General features: G+C 47.7%; 1 protein-coding gene across 3 annotated transcripts in view; it reads right to left on the reverse strand.

The window, feature by feature from the left end:
* Nucleotides 1-22,389, reverse strand: part of LOC140393965 (BTB/POZ domain-containing protein KCTD20-like) — a 170,870-nt gene that overhangs the window by 22,142 nt on the left and 126,339 nt on the right. For all 3 annotated transcript variants that reach the window (XM_072480670.1, XM_072480669.1, XM_072480671.1), the window contains one exon: nucleotides 1,032-1,229. In XM_072480670.1, the coding sequence (XP_072336771.1) occupies nucleotides 1,032-1,229 (198 nt within the window). The remainder of the gene's footprint in view (nucleotides 1-1,031; nucleotides 1,230-22,389) is intronic.

Genomic DNA, 22,389 nt, shown 5'->3' on the forward strand with positions numbered 1-22,389 from the left:
GTTCGAATCCCGGCCCTGGGTCACTGTCCATGTGGAGTTTGCACATTCTCCCCATGTCTGCATGGGTTTCACCCCCACAACCCAAAGATGTCCAGGTTAGGTAGGTTGGCCACACTAATTGCCCCTTAATTGGGAAAAAAATAATTGGGTACTTATTATTTAAAAAAAGGATCTTCTTCGCCTGACACTTGCTGCATTCCCCATTTTTCCGGCTCTGTGGCTAGTTTGAGGGCATTTCCTCGGGGTGGCTGTTGGTTTAGGGTAAGAGTGGTTTTTTAAAATCTGCTGTTTCAGTGTCCGATTTTCAGGTTAAAAGGGCCTAATTCAAGTTCCCAAGGGAGAGCCACCTTTTGTGCGACTGTTCAGCACATCGCCACCACCGGAACGACCAATGTTTCACCATATTAAAGGCGAAATGTAAATGGAAGTAATTTTTGATTCAGGGCTCAATCGCTGGTCTATGCAGAGCGAGCTGATCATCTTGGGCAACTGTGAAGCAACATTATTAACCTCACTGCCCCTGGACTAAAGGAGAGAAAAACAGAAATCTATCCAGAAAATCAGACTAAATTCCTTCTCATCGCTGTCCAGTGACCATGCATTTCAGAGAAGGGAAATTTGTCAGGGTCCCTGCTCCTGATCATTTTGTGATCCCTGTTGGTTATTAGTCACGGAGTCTCCCTGCTGACACCAGTGAGTATCTTCAGGCCACTCCACTCTTATCCCTGGTGATGGGACTGCAAATCCTTGAGTTAAGTTATTTATACTTACAGTTCCGCCTCTCTGAGTCCGCTCCAGCCCCACTCCCCAGTGGCTAGGTCGCGAATCCCCGAGGTAAGTTATTTCTACTTACAGCTCCACTCCCGGTGACATGTACCGAGTATCACACGCACCGAGCATCGCACGCACCGAGCATCACAAGTATCGAGTATCACATGCATTGAATATCACGCGCAATAACTGTCTCATGTATCGAGCATCATGCAGTTAAGTGCAATCCCCAGAAAAGCTCAGCTACACTCAGTTCTTACTTTGAGAATATTCCTCCCCCATCTGTGGCGGATGCTGTGCATCCCAGTCCACCGTGTCTTCGTGTGCCAGTACTACGACATGGCACTCCCGCTCGCCCTTCCGTGCACTGGACACCATCAGGGGTAACACCAGCTCCTCCAGGTTCTTCTCAAACTGCCTCCGTGCCCCATCATTTGCCAACTCATGTAACAGTGCACCTGGAAGAGACAGCAGAGGAATGAGCACTGAGAAGGCAGCAGCATGCAGGCAACTAGTCCCAGTTTTTCAATGTCAATCTCTTAAAAGTATTTCCAAAAGATATTTGACAAGCTGCCACGTCAAAGCAGATAAATGCAATAACAATCACTCGGGGAAAAATTTTGAGGGAAACTATTGGGGCTAAAGGCCAATAAGTCATCTGGGCCCGATGGTTTGCATCCCAGGATATTAAAGTAAGGAGCTACAGAGATATCACTGCTGCCTCACGGCGCCGAGGTCTCAGGTTTGATCCCTGCCCTGGGTCACTGTCCGTGTGGAGTTTGCAAATTCTCCCCGTGTTTGCGTGGGGGATTTCGCCCCCACAACCCAAAGATGTGGAGGGTAGGTAGTTTGGCCACGTTAAAGTGCCCCTTAATTGGAAAAAAATGAATTGGGTTCGCTATTTTAAAAAAAAAGTAGCTGCAGAGATAGTGGACTGACTGGTTGTAATCTTCCATAAATCCTCGAACTCTGGAAAACTCCCAGAGGATTGGAAAACTGCCAATGTAACACCTTTATCCAAAAAGGGAGAGAGACAAAAACCAAGTAACTATAGGCCAGTTAGCTTAACATCTGTCATTGGAAAAATGTTAGATTTCATTATAAAGGATGTAGTAGCAGAGCATTTAGAAATGCCTAATATAATCACGCAGAATCAACATGGCTTCATGAAGGGGAACTAATGTCTGAGAAACCTATTATAATTCTTTGTGGCAATGAGCAGGATAAATTAAAGGGAACCAGTAGATGTAATATACTTGGATTACTTGGGCGGCACGGTAGCACATTTGTTGGCACTGTTGCTTCACAGCACTGGAGTCCCAGGTTCCCGGCTCGGGTAACTGTCTGTGTGGAGTCTGCACGTTCTACCTGTGGGTCTGCGTGGGTTTCCTCCGGGTGCTCCGGTTTCCTCCCATAAGTCCCGAAAGACGTGCTGATAAGTAATTTGGACATTCTGAATTCTCTTTCTGTGTACCCGAACAGACGCCGGAATGTGGCGACTAGGGGCTTTTCACAGTAACTTCATTGCAGTGTTAATGTAAGCCTACTTGTGACAATGAAGATTCTTATCTGAGTGTTCAATAAGGTACCACACAAAAGGCTACTTAATAAGAGCCCATGGTGCTGTGGGTAGTATATTAGCTTGGTTAGAGGATTGGCTAACTGATAGAAGACAGAGAGTTGTGAAGAAATTGAGTTCCTTCTGTCCAGTCTGGTCTCAATCAAAAAGCTGAGTTCGGATTTCGAAATTCCTTTAGTTTATTTCAAACAGCTTGCAAGCTTCCACTCCCTCTGATGAAGCAGGAGACCCGAGTCTCTTGAAACTCCCAGAGCGAGTGAGACAAAGGGAGGCAACATATGTGGTCTTTAGTTTACATTCATGCAGTATCAAGTTCCACATACACGAATACAAGATTCCAATAGGCCCTTTCCTTGACCTGGTCATATAATCTAACTGCCACCGATTCTGATAGGCTCATTACACATTCCTTTCCTTCCTCTGGGCCTCTGCCTCCCAGCATCCTTTGTGGCATCCTTTGTGCAAAGAACCAGTCCTGATAGCCACCCCTCTCCCTCTCACCATGCTTTGCCGATCTCTTTGTTCACTCCCTGCAACCCAAATTAATTTCCATAATGCACTATTCTAACTGGTCATCCCAGTCTAAGGCTCTTTTCTCTCGTTCAATTCCTCAGTTGGGTTAAGAGGGGCATTTTAAGATGGCAAGCTGTAACCAGTGGAGTGCCACAGGGATCAGTGCTGGGGCCATAATTATTTAGAGTATATATTAATGACTTGGACGAGGGAAGTGAATGTACAATTGCCAAGTTTATGATTGACATAAAAATAGATGTGAAGACAAGTGATGAGGAAGATAGAGTTTGTCCAGAGGGATATAGACAGGTTAGCTGAGTGGGCAAATACTTGGCAGGTGGAATATATTGCAGGAAATGTGAAGGTGTGCACTTTGGTAGGAAGAATAAAGGAGCTGAATATAATTTAAATGGAGAAAGATTTCAGAAAGCTGCAGCACAGAGGGATTTGGGGGTCCTCATGCATAAATCACAAAAAGTTAGCATGCAAGTTCAGCAGATAATTGGGAAGGCAAATGGATTGTTAGCCTTTATTTCAAAGGAATATAAAAATAGGCAACAAAAAGAAAAAATGCTGGAAAATCTCAGCAGGTCTGGCAGCATCTGTAGGGAGAGAAAAGAGCTACCGTTTCGAGTCTAGATGACCCCTTGTCAAAGCTAAAAGACAGAGAATGTGGGAGATATACTGTGGCGTAAGGGAATGAAAGATGAGTCATAGCCACAGAAACCGAGGGAAAAGAATACTATTGGCCACAGAAACCGGGGGAAAAGAGTGCTAATGGCATTCCCCAGAGAGAATAAAAGGTGTGAAATGCCGAACAGCAGAAAAACTAAAACCAGAGGGTAAGCTGTGACAGACAGATGTAGGGGGGAGGGGGAAGCAAAGGGGAGAAAAGGTATGGAGGGGGTGGGGGATAAGATGGGGGGGGAATATATATATATATATATATATATAAAGAAAGACAAGAAAGAATAAAATGTAAAAGACAGTTAAAATGAAATGGAATGAAAACAAAGTGGTCGAGGTGGGGTAGAGCTAATCATCTGAAGTTAAATTCGATGTTGAGACCGGAAGGCTGTAGCGTGCCTAACCAGTAGGTGAGATGCTGTTCCTCCAGTTTGCGTTGCGCTTCACTGTAACATTGCAGCAGGCCAAGGACAGACATGCGAGCATGGGAGCAGGGCCTTGTGTTGAAATGGCAAGCAATGGAAGGTCAGGGTCCTGAATGCGCACAGTCCGAAGGTGCTCAGCAAAGCGATCACCCAGTCTGCGTTTGGTCTCTCCGATATAGAGGAGACCACATTGGGAGCAGAGAATGCAGTAGACCAAATTGGAAGAGGTGCAAGTGAAACGCTGCTCAACATGGAATGAGTATTTTGGGCCTGGAATGTTAAGCATGGAAGAGGTAAAGGGGCAGGTGTTACACCTTCTGCGATTGCATGGGAAGGTGCCATGGGTGATGGGAGAGGTACTGGGTATGGTGGAGGAGTGGACTAGATTGTCTCGGAGGGGACGGTCTCTGTGGAATGCTGACAGAGGGAGTGAAGGGAAGATGTGTTTGGTGGTGGCATCACGCTGGAGTTGGCGAAAATGGCGGAGGATTATGCTTTGCATACGGAGGTTGGTGGGGTGAAATGCAAGAACGAGGGGGACTCTATCCTTGTTCTGGGAGGGAGCAAGAGTAGTGGCGCGGGAGATGGACCGCACACTGTTGAGGGCCGTGTCAACAGCTGTAAGTGAGAAATCACGGTTGAGGAAGGAGGAACATATTTTCGAAGCACCACTTTGGAAAGTGGCATCATCGGGACAAATGCGAAGGAGCTGAGAGAAAGGGATGGAGTCCTTACAGGGTGTAGGGTGCGAAGAGCTGTAGTCCAAATATCTGTGGGAGTCAGTGAGCTTGTAATGTACCACCATAGTACTATTATCCCTTGTTTTCTGTGGTTATGACTCTCTTTCATTCCCTCACCCCACAGTATATCTCCCACTTTCTATGTCTTTTAGCTTTGGCGAAGGGTCAACTGGACTCGAAACGTTAGCTCTTTTCTCTCCCAACAGATGCTGCCAGACCTGCTGAGATTTTCCAGCATTGTCTCTTTCGGTTTCAGATTCCAGCATCCGCAGTAATTTGCTTTTATAAAATTAGGGAAGTTTTGCTAAAACTATACAAAGCATTAGTTAGGCTACACCTGGAATACTGTGAACAATGTTGGTCCCTTTATCCAAGTAAAGATATACTGAAATTGCAGGCAGTCCAGAGAAGGTTGAGTCGGTTGATCCTGGGAATGGAGGGATTTTCTTATGAGGAAAGGTTGAGCAGTTTGGGCCTGTACTCATTGGAGTTTAGAAGAATGAGACGCGACCTTATTAAGACACATAAGATCTTCGGGGGGCTTGACAGGGTAGATGGTGTGAGGATGTTTCCTCTTGTGGGAGGGTCTAGAACTAGAGGGCATAATCTCAGAGTAAGGGGCAGCACGGTAGCATTATGGATAGCGCAATTGCTTCACAGCTCCAGGGTCCCAGGTTCGATTCCCGGCTTGGGTCACTGTCTGTGTGGAGTCTGCACATCCTCCCCGTGTATGTGTGGGTTTCCTCCGGGTGCTCCGGTTTCCTCCCACAGTCCAAAGATGTGCGGGTTAGGTGGATTGGCCATGATAAATTGTCCATAGTATCCAAAATTGCCCTTACTGTTGGGTGGGGTTTCTGGGTTATGGGGATTGGGTGGGGTTGCTGGGTTATGGGATATGGTGGAGGTGTGGACCTTGGGTAGGGTGCTCTTTCCAAGAGCCGGTGCGGACTCGATGGGCCGGATGGCCTCCTTCTGCACTGTAAATTCTATGTTATACGCGGATGATCTATGTAATGGGTCACCTTTTTAAGACAGAGATGAAGAGGAATTTCTTCTCAGAGGGTAATGAATCTGTGGAATTCCAGAGAGCTGTAGAGGCTAGGTCATTAAGTATATTCAAGGCTGAGATAGACAGATTTTTAATCAGTAAGGGAATCAAGGGATATGGGGATAAGGTGTGAAAGTGGAGTTGAGGATTATCATCAGATCAATCATGGTCTCATTGAATGGCGGAGCAGACTTGATGGGCCAAATGGCCTACTTCTGCTCCTTATGGTCAAAGGTAACTACACAAAAATAAGAGCTCATGGTGTAGGGCTTAACATATTCACATGGAGAGAGGATTGGTTAGCTAAAAGGAAGCAGGGAGTATGGATAAATGGGTCTTTTTCGGGTTGACAAGGTGTAACCAGTGGAGTGTCACAGGGATCAGTGCTGGGGCCTCAATTATTTACAAACTAATATAAAAGCAAAAATACTGCAGATTCTGGAATCTGAAATAAAAACGGAACATGCTGCATAAATTCAGCAGGTCTAGTAGCATCTATGGAGAGAGAAACAGAGTTAATGTTTCAAGTCCATATGAATCTTCTTCAGAACTGAAGAGGGATAGAAATGTATTGGATTACCTACTTATATATATTCATGATCTATATCAATGACTTGGATCAAGGAACCGAATGTATGGTGGCTAATGATGTAAAGACATGTCATGAATCCGACTGGAGACACAGTACAGTATTCAAAGGGCCTCACAATTTGTTTGCGTCTCTCCCGTTAACGGGTTTTGGACGCCAGTTTAGATAATCATGTGTGAATCGTTTATGGAGGAGAAACAGATTATAGTCATTTGGGAAGAATACTGAGATTTGCTAATGTTAATGTGTAGTCAACGAAGTTGATGGGGACAGACAGAAGGCATAATCAAAGAACAACAAAGGTATAATTGACCAGACCCCAAGAAGGAGTGGAAGGAGTTAACATCTAGCAGTCTCAGAAAGTGGACAGATACATTTCCTGCCACCAAGCCTGAAGGCCAAGTTCACAGCAAACAGGGTTCCTATGTATTAGAGCAAAGGCAGTGCAGAAAACCTTTGTAGCAGCATTAAAAAAAATCTTCACGTGACCAGGAAAAAGACGTTTCCTAGATTTGAGTATCATCCCTGTATTCATAGAATCATAGAATTTACAGTGCAGAAGGAAGCCATTCGGCCCATCGAATCTGCACTGGCCCTTGGAACGAACAGCCCACCTAAGCCCACGTCTCCACCCTAGCCCCGTAACCCAGTAACCCCACATAAACATTTTGGACACCAGGGGGCAATTTAGCATGGCCAATCCACCTAACCTCAACATCTTTGGACTGTGGGAGGAAGCCGATTGTGTAACTACAGCTCGTTATTCAATTTGGATGTTGTTTGGGGAGCAGAGGAAGTTTTACAGAGTTCAAGTATCGGATATGGGCTGGATTCTTTGTTTCAGGGACTGTCCCCACGCCGTCGTGAAAACTGTGGTCTTTCACGTCAGAAAAACTGGCATCAAAAGGCCACAGATTCACAGCCCTGCAGGGGGCTAGCAGGGAGCCGTCGTGGAGCACGCAGCTGCAGATAGGGCCCCCCGCACTTCCGGGTCAGAGGCCACGCATACGCACGGTGGCGGCCTTCAGCGGCCCAGTCCCGTATGAGGCCCCCCTCTGCCCACCGATCGGCCCGCCCCCGACTATGGTGGCCGTGGACTAAGTCCGCAGCTGCCTCGCGTATTTCCTGGACAGCTGGGACCATATTAGAAATATGCCGTCGGGACTTCAGCCGGTCGACGGCAGAGAATAGCGGGTGGTCCTGAGGCAATGGCCGCAGGCGCGGCGTACTTTTCGGGGGCCGGAGAATCGAGGAACTGACGCCGGTCCCGATTCCATGTGTGAAACTGGATTCCCTGCCCCGGTGCCAGATGTGATTTTGGTGTCGGGGTGTGGAGAATCCAGCCCATAGTTTATAACACGGGGTACCTTCTATAGAAACTGCGTGTGTTTAATCATTCATACATCTTAATTCTGTGAGAGTAGAGTCGCCTGTTTGTGGCTATTTGTCTGCACTTTAATAAATAGTCTTTAATAATTGTTACCCAACAACTGGGCTGTTTATTCTCACTGGGGTTTCACTTGTCTCCTCGCACTATACACCCCACAAACCGATGTTCCAAACAAGGATCTTCTCAGATGACATCAGCGTGCTTTATGACAAAAAGTCTTTAAAAGGTTTCACTCCTCGGAGGTAGTGAATTTGAGACTTTTGAACATATCAAGAGTGAGAAACAGGTAGAACCAAGTAAGAATGTATTAAGACGACTGCAGGAAATGGCTTTTGCTCTAGCTCGAACTTATCTGGAAGTAGACAATGTAACTGTAGCAAGTTTAAAAAATGTGCCTAAAACCAAACTGATGGAATTGTCAGATAAATTGGAAGTAGTCTTATGTACAGGAGTTAAGAAGGGTGCAAGCCTAGCCGCACATGTAAAATATACGAGGGGGGTTAGCTGGACCCAAAATTTCAGGAAGTGAAGATTTTTGTTTTCATAAATTTAGAGTACCCAATTCATTTTTCCAATTAAGGGGCAATTTAGCCAATCCACCTATCCTGCATATTTTTGGGTTGTGGAGGCGAAACCCACGCAAACACGTAGAATGTGCAAACTTGACACGGACAGTGTCCCAGGGCTGGGATCAAACCTGGGACCTCGGCGCTGTGAGGCAGCAGTGCTAACCATTGTACCACCATGTTGCCCTGGGAAGTGAGGATTTTGAATTAAATCACAGAGTAGAATTATTGAAGCTTCAATTACAAAGAGACATAGAAATTAAGAAATTGGAGATGCAGGGAAAAGAGAGAGAGAGAGAGACTGTTTCAAGAGGAGATAGAGTTTATAACGGAAATGGAGAAAGCCACACAGGAGGAAAGAGATAGAGAGAGAAACTTCCAACTTCGCACACAGGAGGAGCAACCGAAAGTTTAGAGCAGATGGCGGAGGAAGGTGGTCCCAGAAGGGAATCTAGTGGGGAGATGTTCAGATATGTACAAGCTCTCCCAAAATTCAGTGAGAGATGTCAAAACATGTTTTTGTGCTTTTGAGAAAATTCCCGCAAGATTGTTGGACCTTACTCTTCCGGCTAAATTTGTGGGTAGGGCGAGTGAAGTCTATATGTGTCCTTATCAGAGGAATGGTCTGCAGACTATGAGACAGTGTAGAAAGCTACATTAGGGGCATATGGGCTAGTACCAGAGGCATAAAGACAGAAAAGTAGAAAACAGGCTGAACTCACTTACCTTGAATTCATAGAATTTACAGTGCAGAAGGAGGCCATTCGGCCCATCAAGTCTGCACCAGCTCTTGGAAAGAGCACCCCACCCAAGGTCAACACCTCCACCCTATCCCCATAACCCAGCAACCCCACCCAAGACTAAGGGCAATTTTGGACACTAAGGGCAATTTACCATGGCCAATCCACCTAACCTGCACATCTTTGGACTGTGGGAGGAAACCGGAGCACCCGGAGGAAACCCACGCACACACGGGGAGGATGTGCAGACTCCGCACAGACAGTGACCCAAGCCGGAATCGAACCTGGGACCCTGAAGCTGTGAAGCAATTGTGCTATCCACAATGCTACCGTGCTGCCCCAATTCAAAAGGGTAGAGCAAAGCCATTTTGATAGGTGGGTAAGGGCCTTGAAAATAGAAGAAACCTCTGAAGCTGTGAGAGAGATAAATCTGTTGGAGGAATTTAAAGATTTGTGACCTACCATGATTAGAACTCATGTGGAGGAGCAGAAAGCTACAATGCCAGAGTAGCTGTGGAGCTTGCGGACGACTATGGTTCAAAGACCAAAGCCCTTCTTGAGACTCAATTTTAAATCAGAGAAAGTTAGAACTTGGGAAAGTGCAAAAGAGGACAGGACAGCCAGAGAGAGGGAGTGGTGGGAAACTCGAAAGAGGTCTCACCTCAAAATACAACAGAGTCTGTTGAAGAGGTGAGATATGAAAAGGGTCAGATGTTTTCATTGTAATAAACTGGGCCATACCAAATCACTATGCTGATGATTAAACAGTCGGCCGCAGGGTGTTATGAATTTTAAAACTGGAAGCATCAAATTAGGGGCTGTAGAACAGGAGAAGCAGGTATGATTTGTACACCGAATAAAGGACTGAGCAACACGGTGGCACAGTGGTTAGCACTGTTGCCTCACAGCGCCATGGACCCAGGCTCGATTCCAATCTCAGGTCAATGAAAATGAAAATTGAAATGAAAATCGCTTATTGTCACAAGTAGGCTTCAAATGAAGTTACTGTGAAAAGCCCCTAATCGCCACATTCCGGCGCCTGTTCGGGGAAGCTGTTACGGGAATTGAACCGTGCTGCTGGCCTGCCTTTGTCTGCTTTCAAAGCCAGCGATTTAGCCCTGTGCTAAACAACCCCTGTGTGGAGTTAGCACTTGCTCCAAGTGTCTGCGTGGGTTTCCTCCGGATGCTCCAGTTGCCTCCCACAGTCCAGAGATGTGCAGGTTAGGTTGATTGGCCATGCTAAATTAGCCCTAGGTAGATTTATGGGGATAGTGTGGGGTTTGGGCCTAAGCATGGTATTCTTTCAGAAGGTTGGTGTAGACCCGATGGGCTGAATAGCCTCCTTCTGCACTGTGGTGACTCTATGATTCAATAAACAGACAATAAAAGACTATGGGCTGGATTTTCCCAAAATGGGGCTATGTCCCCATGCTGGCATACAAATGCTGGCGTTTCATTCCTGAATTTTCGATTAAAAAAAGATCATCCAATTCACTCGCCTGCAGGGAGCTAGCAGGGACCTAGAGTGATTCACGCAGCTTTAGCTGCGGATATGGGCCCCCGCACTTCGGGTTTTGAGTCCGCGCACAGCACCGGCCTCCAGCGGCCGCGCCGTGTGCCATGGCGGACTCGGACTGCGGAAGCAGCTGCAAACTGTCGGACCCCCGATCGGCCGCCCGCCCGAAGATCCAACCGGCCCGATCTATCCCCCCGATGTATATAAGGGCCCCCACCCCCGGTGTCCAATCTCCCGGCCCCCCACCAGGGCGACCGCAGACTTAGTCCGCAGCCGCCAAGCGAGCTTCCTGAATGGCAATAGGTGGTTAGACCCACGCCGTGGGGAACTCGGCCAGTCGGGAGCGGAGGATCGCGGGCCTCTGGCAGTGGACCCCAGCCGTGCGGAGTAGTCCGCGAACACACCGATTCTCGGGTCTCGGAGGATCGTCGGACTGGCGACGGGCCCGATTTCGGCGAGAAATTGGATTCTCCGTCCCCGTGCCGAACGTGATTTTGGCGCAGGGCTGCGGAGAATACAGCCCCTTGTGTGCACAACTTGCACAGGTGCAGAATGACCAGCAGGTGGCGGACATGATTACAGAATTTGTTTGCCACGGTACAATATTTCCATGTGGACAGGATCAGAGAGGAAAAGATATTAAAATGTTATGAGGTACAGGCGCGAATCAATCTCTAATGTTGTGGGATAAAGACATTTGGTGTCCATAAGGGATATTAAAAGAAACTGCTGATCAGCAGCATTCTCAGAGAAAGGAAAGACATTCCTTGCATAAGGGTGACATGGCGACACAGTGGTTAGCACTGCTGCCTCACGGCTCCCAGGTCCCAGGTTCGATCCCGGTCCCAGGTCACTATCTGTGTGGAGTTCGCCCATTCTCCCCGTGTCTGCGTGGCTCTCATCCCCACAACACAAAAATGTGCAGGGTAGGTGGATTGGCCATGCTAAATTGCCCCTTAATTGGGTACTCTAAATTTATTTCACAAAAATCAGCTTACAGAGTAGCTTGAAGATAGAGGAAGTAGTGGTAGGCGTGGTAGAAATGGTGCACATTATAGGCATTCAATTGCAGGAGCCAGATAGTAATAATGCCTACTGTAGCTGAACAGCCAATAAGGAATCCTACCACAGAGGAGTATTTTCGGATTGTGTGGTGATGCAATCAGAGGCTCATCAACTAGGACAAAAGAGGGAGGAGTTGCATGACCAGGGTGAAGCCAGTGAGATCAGGTTACCTGATACAATTTTTACTCCGCTGAATGACAATGAAACAGACACCGAGAACAAGGCAATGTATTCAATTGAAAGAGGCTGCTTGAATTACAACAGTGTGACTCAAAAGTAACACATTTAAAGACAGCCCAGCAGTGAGCAAAAGCCAGGGCAGATATGAAGGCCTAGACTTAGAGTTTTATAACCGAGGGAGCGTGTTTGTGTTGTTCACTGTGTCAGGTGAACTCCTGAAAGCTAGATTCAGTGGGTCGCAGTACATTGAAAAGAAACCCTTCACCTGAGGAAGGAGCAGCGCTCCGAAAGCTAGTGACATCGAAACAAACCTGTTGGACTTTAACCTGGTGTTGTAAGACTTTGTACTGTGCTCACCCCAGTCCAACGCCGGCATCTCCACATCATTGAAAAGAAAGTGAGCGAGGAAAACTATCTGGTAGGCACCCCAGGTAGATGCAAATCACACAGTGAACATGTTAAAAAATTATTCGGTAAGGCAGCACGGTGGCGCAAGTGGTTAGTACGGTTGCCTCACGGCGCTGAGGTCCCAGGTTTGATCCCGGCCCTGGGTCACTGTCCGTGCGGAGTTTGCACATTCTCCCCGTGTTTGCGTGGGTTTCGCCGGCACAGCCCAAAAATGTGCAGGCTAGGTGGATTGGCCAAGCTAAATTGCCCCTTAATTGGAAAAAAGGAATTGGATACTCTAAATTTATTTAATAAAAGACTTGGGTTAGAGGAGATGAGAACAATGAAGCAAGGGGAAGATGAGGGGTCAAATTCTGACAGTGATTTCCTCATAATTAATTTGGACAACGATGAAACACTGGAAAAGGTAAACCTGATAAGAGCCGGAGCAAATTGCAAGTTACTGCTGTCCTATAAAAGTATTGGCGGTAATAACCTAGGCAGAACGGGGTTAGCAATGCATGCCATACGTGTGCAGTTTGCACATTCTCCCCGTGTCTGCGCAGGTCTCATCCCCCAACACAAAGATGTGCAGGGTAGGTGAATTGGCTACGCTAAATTGCCCCTTAATTGGAAAAAAATAATTGGCTACTCTAAATTTATTTTAAAAAAGCAATGCATGTCATAGATGTGGGGGACTCAGTTCCAATCAAACAATATCCATCTAGGTTAAATTCAGTTAATTTATCACAGGTATTGAAGACAATTGAGTATATGCTCAGGACCGACATTATTGAATTGAGTTTCAGTGATTGGAGCTCCCCTATTGTCATGGTGCCCGAACCAAATGGAACCCAGAGACTGTGCATGGACTACAAGTGGGAGAATGCCAGAACTGAGGGACTCTTTCATATTTCACGCTTGGAGGACACATCAAAAGCATTGGACTGTCATAATTCATCACCCGCAGACCTTTGCTAAAGGGCAGAGGGCAAGTACCTCTGACTGGGATGGTAAAGATGATTGCCGTTTCTGTGATGCCCTGAGGATTTAATCAATTCAAAGTTAAGCCTTTCGGGAGGAAGAACTGTTGGGAGGAAGCAACTGTTCAAAGGCTCACAAACTGAGTGATTCGAGGATGGAGTCACTGTGCGGTATACAGTAATGACTGAGCGGTGTTCAACCAGAAGTGGAAAGAGCATCTACACCATAAAGGAACAAAGAACAAAGAAAAGTACAGCACAGGAACAGGCCCTTCGGCCCTCCAAGCCTGTGCCGACCATGCTGCCCGTCTAAACTAAAATCTTCTGCACTTCCTGGGTCCGTATCCCTCTATTCCCATCCTATTCATGTATTTGTCAAGATGCCCCTTAAACGTCACTATCGTCCCTGCTTCCACCACCTCCTCCAGCAGCGAGTTCCAGGCACCCACTACCCTCTGTGTAAAAAAACTTGCCTTGTACATCTACTCTAAACCTTGCCCCTCGCACCTTTAACCTATGCCCCAAAGTAATTGACCCCTCTACCCTGGGAAAAAGCCTCTGACTATCCACTCTGTCTATGCCCCTCATAATTTTGTAGACCTCTATCAGGTCGCCCCTCAACCTCCGTCGTTCCAGTGAGAACAAACCGAGTTTATTGAACCGCTCCTCATAGCTAATGCCCTCCATACCAGGCAACATTCTGGTAAATCTCTTCTGCACCCTCTCCTTCTGCCTCCACATCCTTCTGGTAGTGGGGTGACCAGTATTGAACACTATACTCCAAGTGTGGCCTAACTAAGGTTCTATACAGCTGCAACATGACTTGCCAATTCTTATACTCAATGCCCCGGCCAATGAAGGCAAGCATGCCGTATGCCTTCTTGACTACCTTCTCCACCTGTGTTGCCCCTTTCAGTGACCTGTGGACCTGTACTCCTAGATCTCTCTGACTTTCAATACTCTTGACGGTTCTACCATTCACTGTATATTCCCTACCTGCAATAGACCTTCCAAAATGCATTGCCTCACATTTCTCCGGATTAAACTCCACCTTCCATCTCTCCGCCCAAGTCTCCAAATGATCTAAATCGTTTGACAGTCTCTGACAGTCCTCATTGCTATCCGCAATTCTACCAACCTTTGTGTCGTCTGCAAACTTACTAATCAGACCAGTTACATTTTCCTCCAAATCATTTTTATATACTACGAACAGCAAAGGTTCCAGCACTGATCCCTGCGGAACACCACTAGTCACAGCCCTCCAATTAGAAAAGCACCCTTCATTGTTACTCTCTGCCTTCTATGACCTAGCCAGTTCTGTATCCACCTTGCCAGCTCACTCCGGATCCCGTGTGACTTCACCTTTTGTACTAGTCTACCATGAGGGACCTTGTCAAAGGCCTTACTGAATTCCATATAGACAACATCCACTGCCCTACCTGCATCAATCATCTTTGTGACCTCTTCGAAAAACTCTATCAAGTTAGTGAGACACGACCTCCCCTTCACAAAACCATGCTGCCTCTTGCTAATACATGGTTTGACTGCTTAGACAACGCCAATCTTGTGAGGAACTGAGCAAAATGCGAATTTGCTAATATCCAAACTATCATATCTGGGACACATAGTGGGACATGGTCAAATGGTGCCATGAGATGCAAAAATACAGGTCATGAGGGCAGCACGGTGGCGCAGTGGGTTAGCCCTGTTGCCTCACGGCGCCGAGGTCCCAGGTTCGATCCCGGCTCTGGGTCACTGCCCGTGTGGAGTTTGCACACACTTCCCGTGTTTGCGTGGGTTTCGCCCCCACAACCCAAAAATGTGAAGGCTAGGTGGACTGGCCACGCTAAAATTGCCCCTTAATTGGAAAAAATTAATTGGGCACTCTAAATTTAAAAAAAAAAAAATACAGGTCATGTGGGACTGCCTGGAACCCAGCACCAGAACAGAGACTTTAAGCCTGGTACTGGCATTGCAGCCTTTGGAGATTTAAGTTGCCAGCAACCCAGCAGAGGCAATCACATATATGGACCGCAACCATTTCAAAATTTCTGGAGAATTTCAAGGTCAGATCATTTGGTGATTCCGATGGGGGTTGCTTTTGCAACCATTTAACATGAAAATCTTTCATGCAGCCGGGAGAGTATACGTCATTGCGGACGCTTTATCTCGAGTATAAAAAGAAACGTTTGGAAACAGTGCGAAACTTTTTGTGGCGCATTTTTCTCTGTTAATGCATACTTTTGTATTTTGTAATATTTAATAAGATGGAATTGAGAGAAGGGTGGAGGAATGAAATGTCTTTAAAATTAAGACACTGCATTTTTGAAAAGGGGGGGGGGGGCATATCATGAATCCACCTGGAGACAACAGTATTCAAAGGGCCACAATTGGTACGCATTTCTCCCGGTAACAAGTTTAGAACGGCAGTCTAGATAATCAAGTGTGACTAGCATATGAAGGAGAAACAGATTATAGACGATTAGGAGAGTCCCTGAGATTTACATGTTAATGTGTGGTCAAGGAAGTTGATGGGGGCAGACAGCAGAATACACAGAAGGGATAATCAAAGAACAACAAAGGTATAATTGACCAGACCCTAAGAAGGAAGGGATGCAGTTAACATCTCGCAGTCTCAGAAAGTGGACAGTCCAGTTTCCAGCCATCAAGCCTGAAGGCCAAGTTTACAGCAAACGAGCTTCTAAGTCTTAGAACCAAGGCAGTGCAGAAAACCTTGATGTAACAGCAGATTTAAAATATCTTCACTGGACCAAGAAAAAGACAGTTCCCAGAATTGAGTATCATCCTCATATTGTGTGATAACTGTCGCTCGTTATTCAATTTGGATGTTGTTTGGGGAACAGGGAAATTTTACAGAGTTCAGGTATGGTAGATATATTGTGTAACAAGGGTTACATTCTATAGAAGCTATGTGTTTAATCATTCATGCATCTTAATTGTGTGAGGGTAGAGTCGTCCTCTTTGTGTGTATTGTCTTTTCATTACTTTGATAAATGGACTTTAATAAATGTTACCTGATGACTGGACTATTTATTCTCGCTGGAGTTTCACTTGTCTCCTCACATAGAAAAAATATAAAACCGGGACTTCCGGGTGCGGCGATGACCAGCTAAGTCGCACATTTAGGCACCTCCCGTTTTAACGGACTTTTGGGCTCTTATCGGGAGCCCCAACGGCAATTTTCGAAGGCTAAACCCACTGTGAGGCGACATAGAAGGGAGTCCCCCCAGATGTAAATGGACAGAAGAGATAATAGTGGCCAGATTGCGGAGGATCCTCTGGAGCAGCGGCAAAGAAGGGAAGTGAGAAGCAAGATGGCGGCGGAGGGAGGCCAGTTGGTATGGGGCCTGGAACAGCAGGAGTTCCTCCGGCGATGTGTGGAGGAGCTCAAGAAGGAGGTGTTGGCGCCGATGCTGCAGGCGATTGAGGGGTTAAAGGAGGCTCAGAAGACCCAAGAGATGGAGCTCCGTGGAGTGAAGGCAAAAGCTGCCGAAAATGAGGACGAGATACAGGGCTTGGTGGTGAAGACGAAGACGCACGAGGTACTGCATAAGAGGTGTATGGAGAGACTGGAAGCCCTGGAAAATAGCTCGAGGAGGAAGAACTTAAGAATCTTGGGTCTTCCCGAAGGGGCAGAGGGAGCGGACGTTGGGGCGTATGTGAGCACGATGCTCCATACCTTAATGGGAGCTGAGGCCCCGACGGGCCCCCTGGAAGTGGAGGGAGCGTATCGAGTCCTCGTGAGAAGACCAAAAGCAGGAGAAATACCTCGAGCAATAGTGGTGAGGTTCCACCGCTACAAGGACAGGGAGATGGTCCTGAGATGGGCGAAAAAGACACGGAGCAGCAGGTGGGAGAACGCGGTGATCCGCGTGTATCAGGATTGGAGTGCGGAGGTGGCGAGAAGGAGGGCGAGTTTCAATCGGGCCAAGGCGGTGCTCCACAAGAGGAAAGTGAAGTTCGGAATGTTGCAGCCGGCAAGACTGTGGGTTACACACCAGGGTAAACACCACTACTGGAGACGGCAGAAGAGGCGTGGACATTTACTGAAGAGGAGAAGTTGGACTAGATTGGAGAAAGATTGTTTGAAATGAAGTAGTGAGGTGGAGGCAAGGGACTGTGAATCAGATGGGGGAAAATTTTCTTTCCCCTCGAAGGGGGGGGACACGAAGAAATGTGGGCGCCGGTGGGGAAGGGGAGGGGGAAGGAGAGAGGGAGCTGCGCCATCAGGGGCGGGGCAGAGAGGGAAGCGCGGGCTTTGTTCCCGCGCTATGGAAATTGTGGCGGGAAAAGGGGGCGCAGGAAGGAGGGGGCCTCACATGATGGGGGGCTAAGGATAAACGGGGGAAGCCGAGGTCAGCCAGAGTTTGCTGACTTCCGGAAGCAATATGGGGGGAGCAACTAAGCTAGAGAGGGATCTAGCGGGGCGGGGGGGTTAACTGGGTTGCTGCTGCTAAGGGGAAGGGGGAGCTGTTACGGGATGGGATGGTCGGGACGGGAGGGCGCCGTCGGGGGGATAAGCGGGTGCGTGGGAACCGGGTGAGGAGCTGGTCTAAAAAAGGGGATGGCTAGTCGACGAGGAGGGGTGGGGGGTAAAGAGCCCCCCAACCCGGTTGATCACGTGGAACGTCCCTGGGATGGTGCATGATGATCAAACGGGGTTTGTTAAAGGGAGGCAACTGAATGCTAATATACGGAGGCTGCTGGGGGTGATGATGATGCCCCCACCGGAGGGGGAGGCGGAGATAGTGGTGGCGATGGATGCAGAGAAAGCATTTGATAGAGTGGAGTGGGACTACCTGTGGGAAGTACTGCGGAGATTTGGATTTGGAGAGGGGTTCATTTGATGGGTTCAGCTCCTGTACAGGGCCCCGGTGGCAAGTGTGATTACAAATAGGCAACGATCTGACCACTTCCGACTATATAGGGGTACAAGACAGGGATGTCCCCTGTCCCCGTTACTGTTTGCGTTGGCAATTGAGCCACTGGCCATAGCGCTGAGGGGTTCTAGGAAGTGGAGGGGGGTACTTAGAGGAGGAGAAGAGCATCGGGTGTCATTATACGCGGATGATTTGTTGTTGTATGTCGCGGACCCAGTGGGGGGGATGCCTGATATAATGCAGACACTCGGGGAGTTTGGAGAATTTTCAGGATACAAATTGAATATGGGGAAGAGTGAACTGTTTGTGATGCACCCCGGGGAACAGGGCAGGGGAATAGACGATTTACCGTTGAGGAGGGTAACAAGGGATTTCCGGTATTTAGGGATCCAGGTGGCCAGGAACTGGGGAACCTTGCATAAGCTTAACTTGGCACGACTGGTAGAGCAGATGGAAGAGGACTTTAGGAGGTGGGACATGGCGCCCCTGTCATTGGCGGGCAGGCTGCAGGCAGTTAAAATGGTGGTCCTTCCGAGGTTTCTTTTTGTGTTCCAGTGCCTCCCTGTACTGATTACAAAGGCCTTTTTTAAGGTGGACAAGAGTATTATGAGCTTTGTGTGGGCTGGAAAGACCCCAAGAGTAAAGAGGGGGTTCCTGCAGCGCAGTAGGGACAGAGGGGGACTGGCACTGCCGAGTCTAAGTGATTATTATTGGGCCGCCAACGTGTCAATGATATGTAAGTGGATGAGGGAAGGGGAAGGAGCGGCGTGGAAAAGACTGGAGATGGCGTCCTGTAGGGAACTAGCCTAAAAGCACTGGCGACGGCACCGTTGCCGTTCTCCCCGAAAAAATACACCACAAACCCAGTGGTGGTAGCAACTCTGAAAATTTGGGGGCAGTGGAGACGACATAAGGGAGTGAAGGGTGCCTCAGTGTGGTCCCCGATAAGGAACAACCATAGGTTCGTCCCGGGAAGGATAGATGGGGGATTTAAATCTTGGCAGCGAGCAGGAATTGAGAACTTGAAGGACTTGTTCTTAGACGGGACGTTTGCGAGTCTGGGAGCACTGACAGAAAAATATGGGTTGCCACCTGGGAATGCATTTCGCTATATGCAAGTGAGGGCATTTGTGAGGCAACAGGTGAGGGAATTTCCACAGCTCCCGGCGCAGGAGATCCAGGACAGAGTGATTTCGGGGGCATGGGTGGGTGATGGTAGGGTGTCAGATATATATAGGGAAATGAGAGACGAGGGGGAGACGATGGTAGAGAAGCTGAAGGGAAAATGGGAGGAGGAGCTGGGGAAAGAGATTGAGGAGGGGCTGTGGGCAGATGCCCTAAGTAGGGTAAACTCTTCGTCCGCATGTGCCAGGCTCAGCCTGATACAATTCAAGGTTCTACACAGGGCGCATATGACTGGAGCAAGGCTGAGTAGATTTTTTGGAGTGGAGGATAGGTGCGGGAGATGCGCGGGAAGCCCGGCGAACCACACCCACATGTTTTGGTCATGTCCGGTATTGCATTGGTTCTGGGTGGGTGTGGCAAAAGTGATTTCAAAGGTGGTGGGCGTCCGGGTCGAACCAGGCTGGGGGTTGGCTATATTTGGGGTTGCAGATGAGCCGGGAGTGCAGGAGGCGAGAGAGGCCGATGTTTTGGCCTTTGCGTCCCCAGTAGCCCGTTGATGGATTCTACTTATGTGGAAAGAAGCTAAACCCCCGGGCGTGGAGGCCTGGATAAACGACATGGCAGGGTTCATAAAATTGGAGCGGATAAAGTACGCACTAAGAGGTTCGGCTCAAGGGTTCACCAGGCGGTGGCAACCGTTCCTCGACTATCTCGCAGAGCGATAAGGGAAAATAGGAAAGGTAGCAGCAGCAACCCAGGGGGGAGGGGGGAGGGGGGGGGGCGGGGGGAGGACTCATTTGGGTCCTCAGGGGTTTTTATGTGTGTGTTTATATATTAGTTATTTATATTAGATTTTACGAAGTTACTATTTTAGTTACTATTTCTGTTGTTTCTTATTTTGTTGTTGGCAGTTGCCGTCAGTTAGCATATTATTTATTTCAAAAACGATCAATGTATATATTATTACAAAGTTGTAAAATGGGAAATTTTTGTTTTTGTTTGATCGAAAAACTTTAAGAAAATATATATTTTTTTTTAAAAAGAAAAAATATAAAACCATACACCCCCACAAACCAGTGCTCCAAGTTGGGATAACATCAGTGTGTTTCGTGACAGTATGGATGGAAGTTGTGAGGAGGACGCAAGGAATTTGCAAAGGGATATGATAGGTTAAGCGAGTGGGCAAAACACTGGCAGATGGAGTATAATATGGGAAAATATGAGGTTGTCCACTTTGCCAGGAAGAATGGAAAAACAGTACGCTATTTAAATGGAGAGATTGCAGAAATCTTGAGGTACAGAGATATCTGGGGTCCTGGTACATAAGTCACAAAGTTAGTCTGCAGATACAGCAAGTGATTAAGAAGACAAATGCCATGTTGTTTATCACAAGGAGAATGGAATATAAAAGTCAGGAGGATTTGCTATGGTTTTACAGGGTGTTATGAGACTACATCTGGAATATTGAGTCGAGTTTTGGCCTCCCTTAGAAAGGAGAGAATTTCACTGGAAGCAGTTGTGAAGGACTTATTCCTGGGATGAGGGGCTTATCTTATAATAATAACAATTATCTTTATTAGTGTTACAAGTAAGTTTACATTAACACTGCAATGAAGTTACTGTGAAAGGAGGGAAGGTTGGCCAGGTTACCCATAAGAGTTTAGAAGAATGAGAGATGATCTGACTGAAACGATCCTGTGGCGACTTGATGGGATGAATGCTGAGAGGATGTTTCCTCTCATGAGACAGACAAAAGTAGGGGATAGTGTTTAAAAATAAGGGGTCTCTCATTTAAAAGAGATCAGGAGAATTTATTTCTCTCAGAGGGCCATTAATCTGTGGAGAGCAGGGGAGACTGATCCCCTCACTCCCCAGCCCAGGGGCAACCCCCTCCACCAATGCCCAACCCCCCCCCCCCCCCCACCCCCCCCCCCCCGCCAAAAGCAGCGGGGCAGCAGCTCCGGTGCCCTGGGTTGATTACTCGATTTCAAAGATGGCTACTCACCTTCTCCAATCCCCACGTCAGCCATCCTGCTAGCTTCACGTTTTTAAATAGGTGTACTAAACACTGTCCCACTGCCCGCGTGACCGCTCACTGGAGAACCGGTTAGATCACAGGAGGAGGCAGGAAATAGGAGGTCCCGCCTGTTAATGGGATGGAGATTGGCCATAATTGGTGATTATTGGTTTTTCGCCACGTTGCGGAGGGATCCAGATTTCACCAACGGGAGCGGCCCGTTAGATCAGAAACCGATCGGCGCTCGGCACGGTTCCTGATTCGGACTCTCCCACGATCTAATCGGCTCATGTCCAACAGGTATGAGGCACTTGCTCCCTGTGTGGATGGCAGACAGGGCTGCAGGAAGGATTAGTCAGCTGACCAAGGCACCATGGTTCAGCAGGCCATTCAAGGGGAGGGAGTAAATAGGCAAGTTGTAGTTGTTGGGGATTCTATTATCAGGGGGATAGATAGTATCCTTCGTGAGGAGGATAAAGAGTCCCGCATGGTATGTTGCCTGCCCGGTGCTAGGGTGCGGGACATCTCTGACCGGCTTGAAAGGTTACTGGAGAGGGAGGGGGAGGATCCAGTTGTTGTGGTCCATGTCGGTACCAACAACATAGGCAAGTCTAGAAAAGAGGGCCTGTTTCGAGATTATAAAGAGCTAGGATTCAAATTAAAAACAGGTCCTCAAGAGTCATAATCTCCGGATTACTGCCACGTGCAAATTGGCATAGGGAGGCAAGAATAAGGGAAGTTAACACGTGGCTGAAAGAGTGGTGTGGGAAAGAGGGGTTCCTTTTCATGGGACACTGGCATCAGTTTTGGGACAGGGGGGACCTATACCGTTGGGATGGTCTCCACCTGAACCGAGCTGGGACCAGTGTTCTGGCGAAAAGAGTAAATAGGGTGGTCAATAGGACTTTAAACTAAAGATTGGGGGGGGGGGGGGGGGGGGGGGGGTGGAGGAGTTTCTGGGAGTAATTGAGGACACAGTACAGAGGTTCATCCCAAAGAAAAGAAAGGTTATCAGAGGGGGGATTAGGCAGCCACGGCTGACAAAGGAAGTTAGGGAATGCATCAAAGCAAAAGAGAAAGCCTATAATGTGGCAAAGAGTAGTGGGAAGTCAGAAGATTGGGAAGGCTACAAAAACAAACAGAGGATAACAAAAGAGAGAAATAAGA

Source organism: Scyliorhinus torazame, chromosome 17, assembly GCF_047496885.1.
Source record: "Scyliorhinus torazame isolate Kashiwa2021f chromosome 17, sScyTor2.1, whole genome shotgun sequence".
In the NCBI taxonomy this organism is placed as follows: Eukaryota; Metazoa; Chordata; class Chondrichthyes; order Carcharhiniformes; family Scyliorhinidae; genus Scyliorhinus; species Scyliorhinus torazame.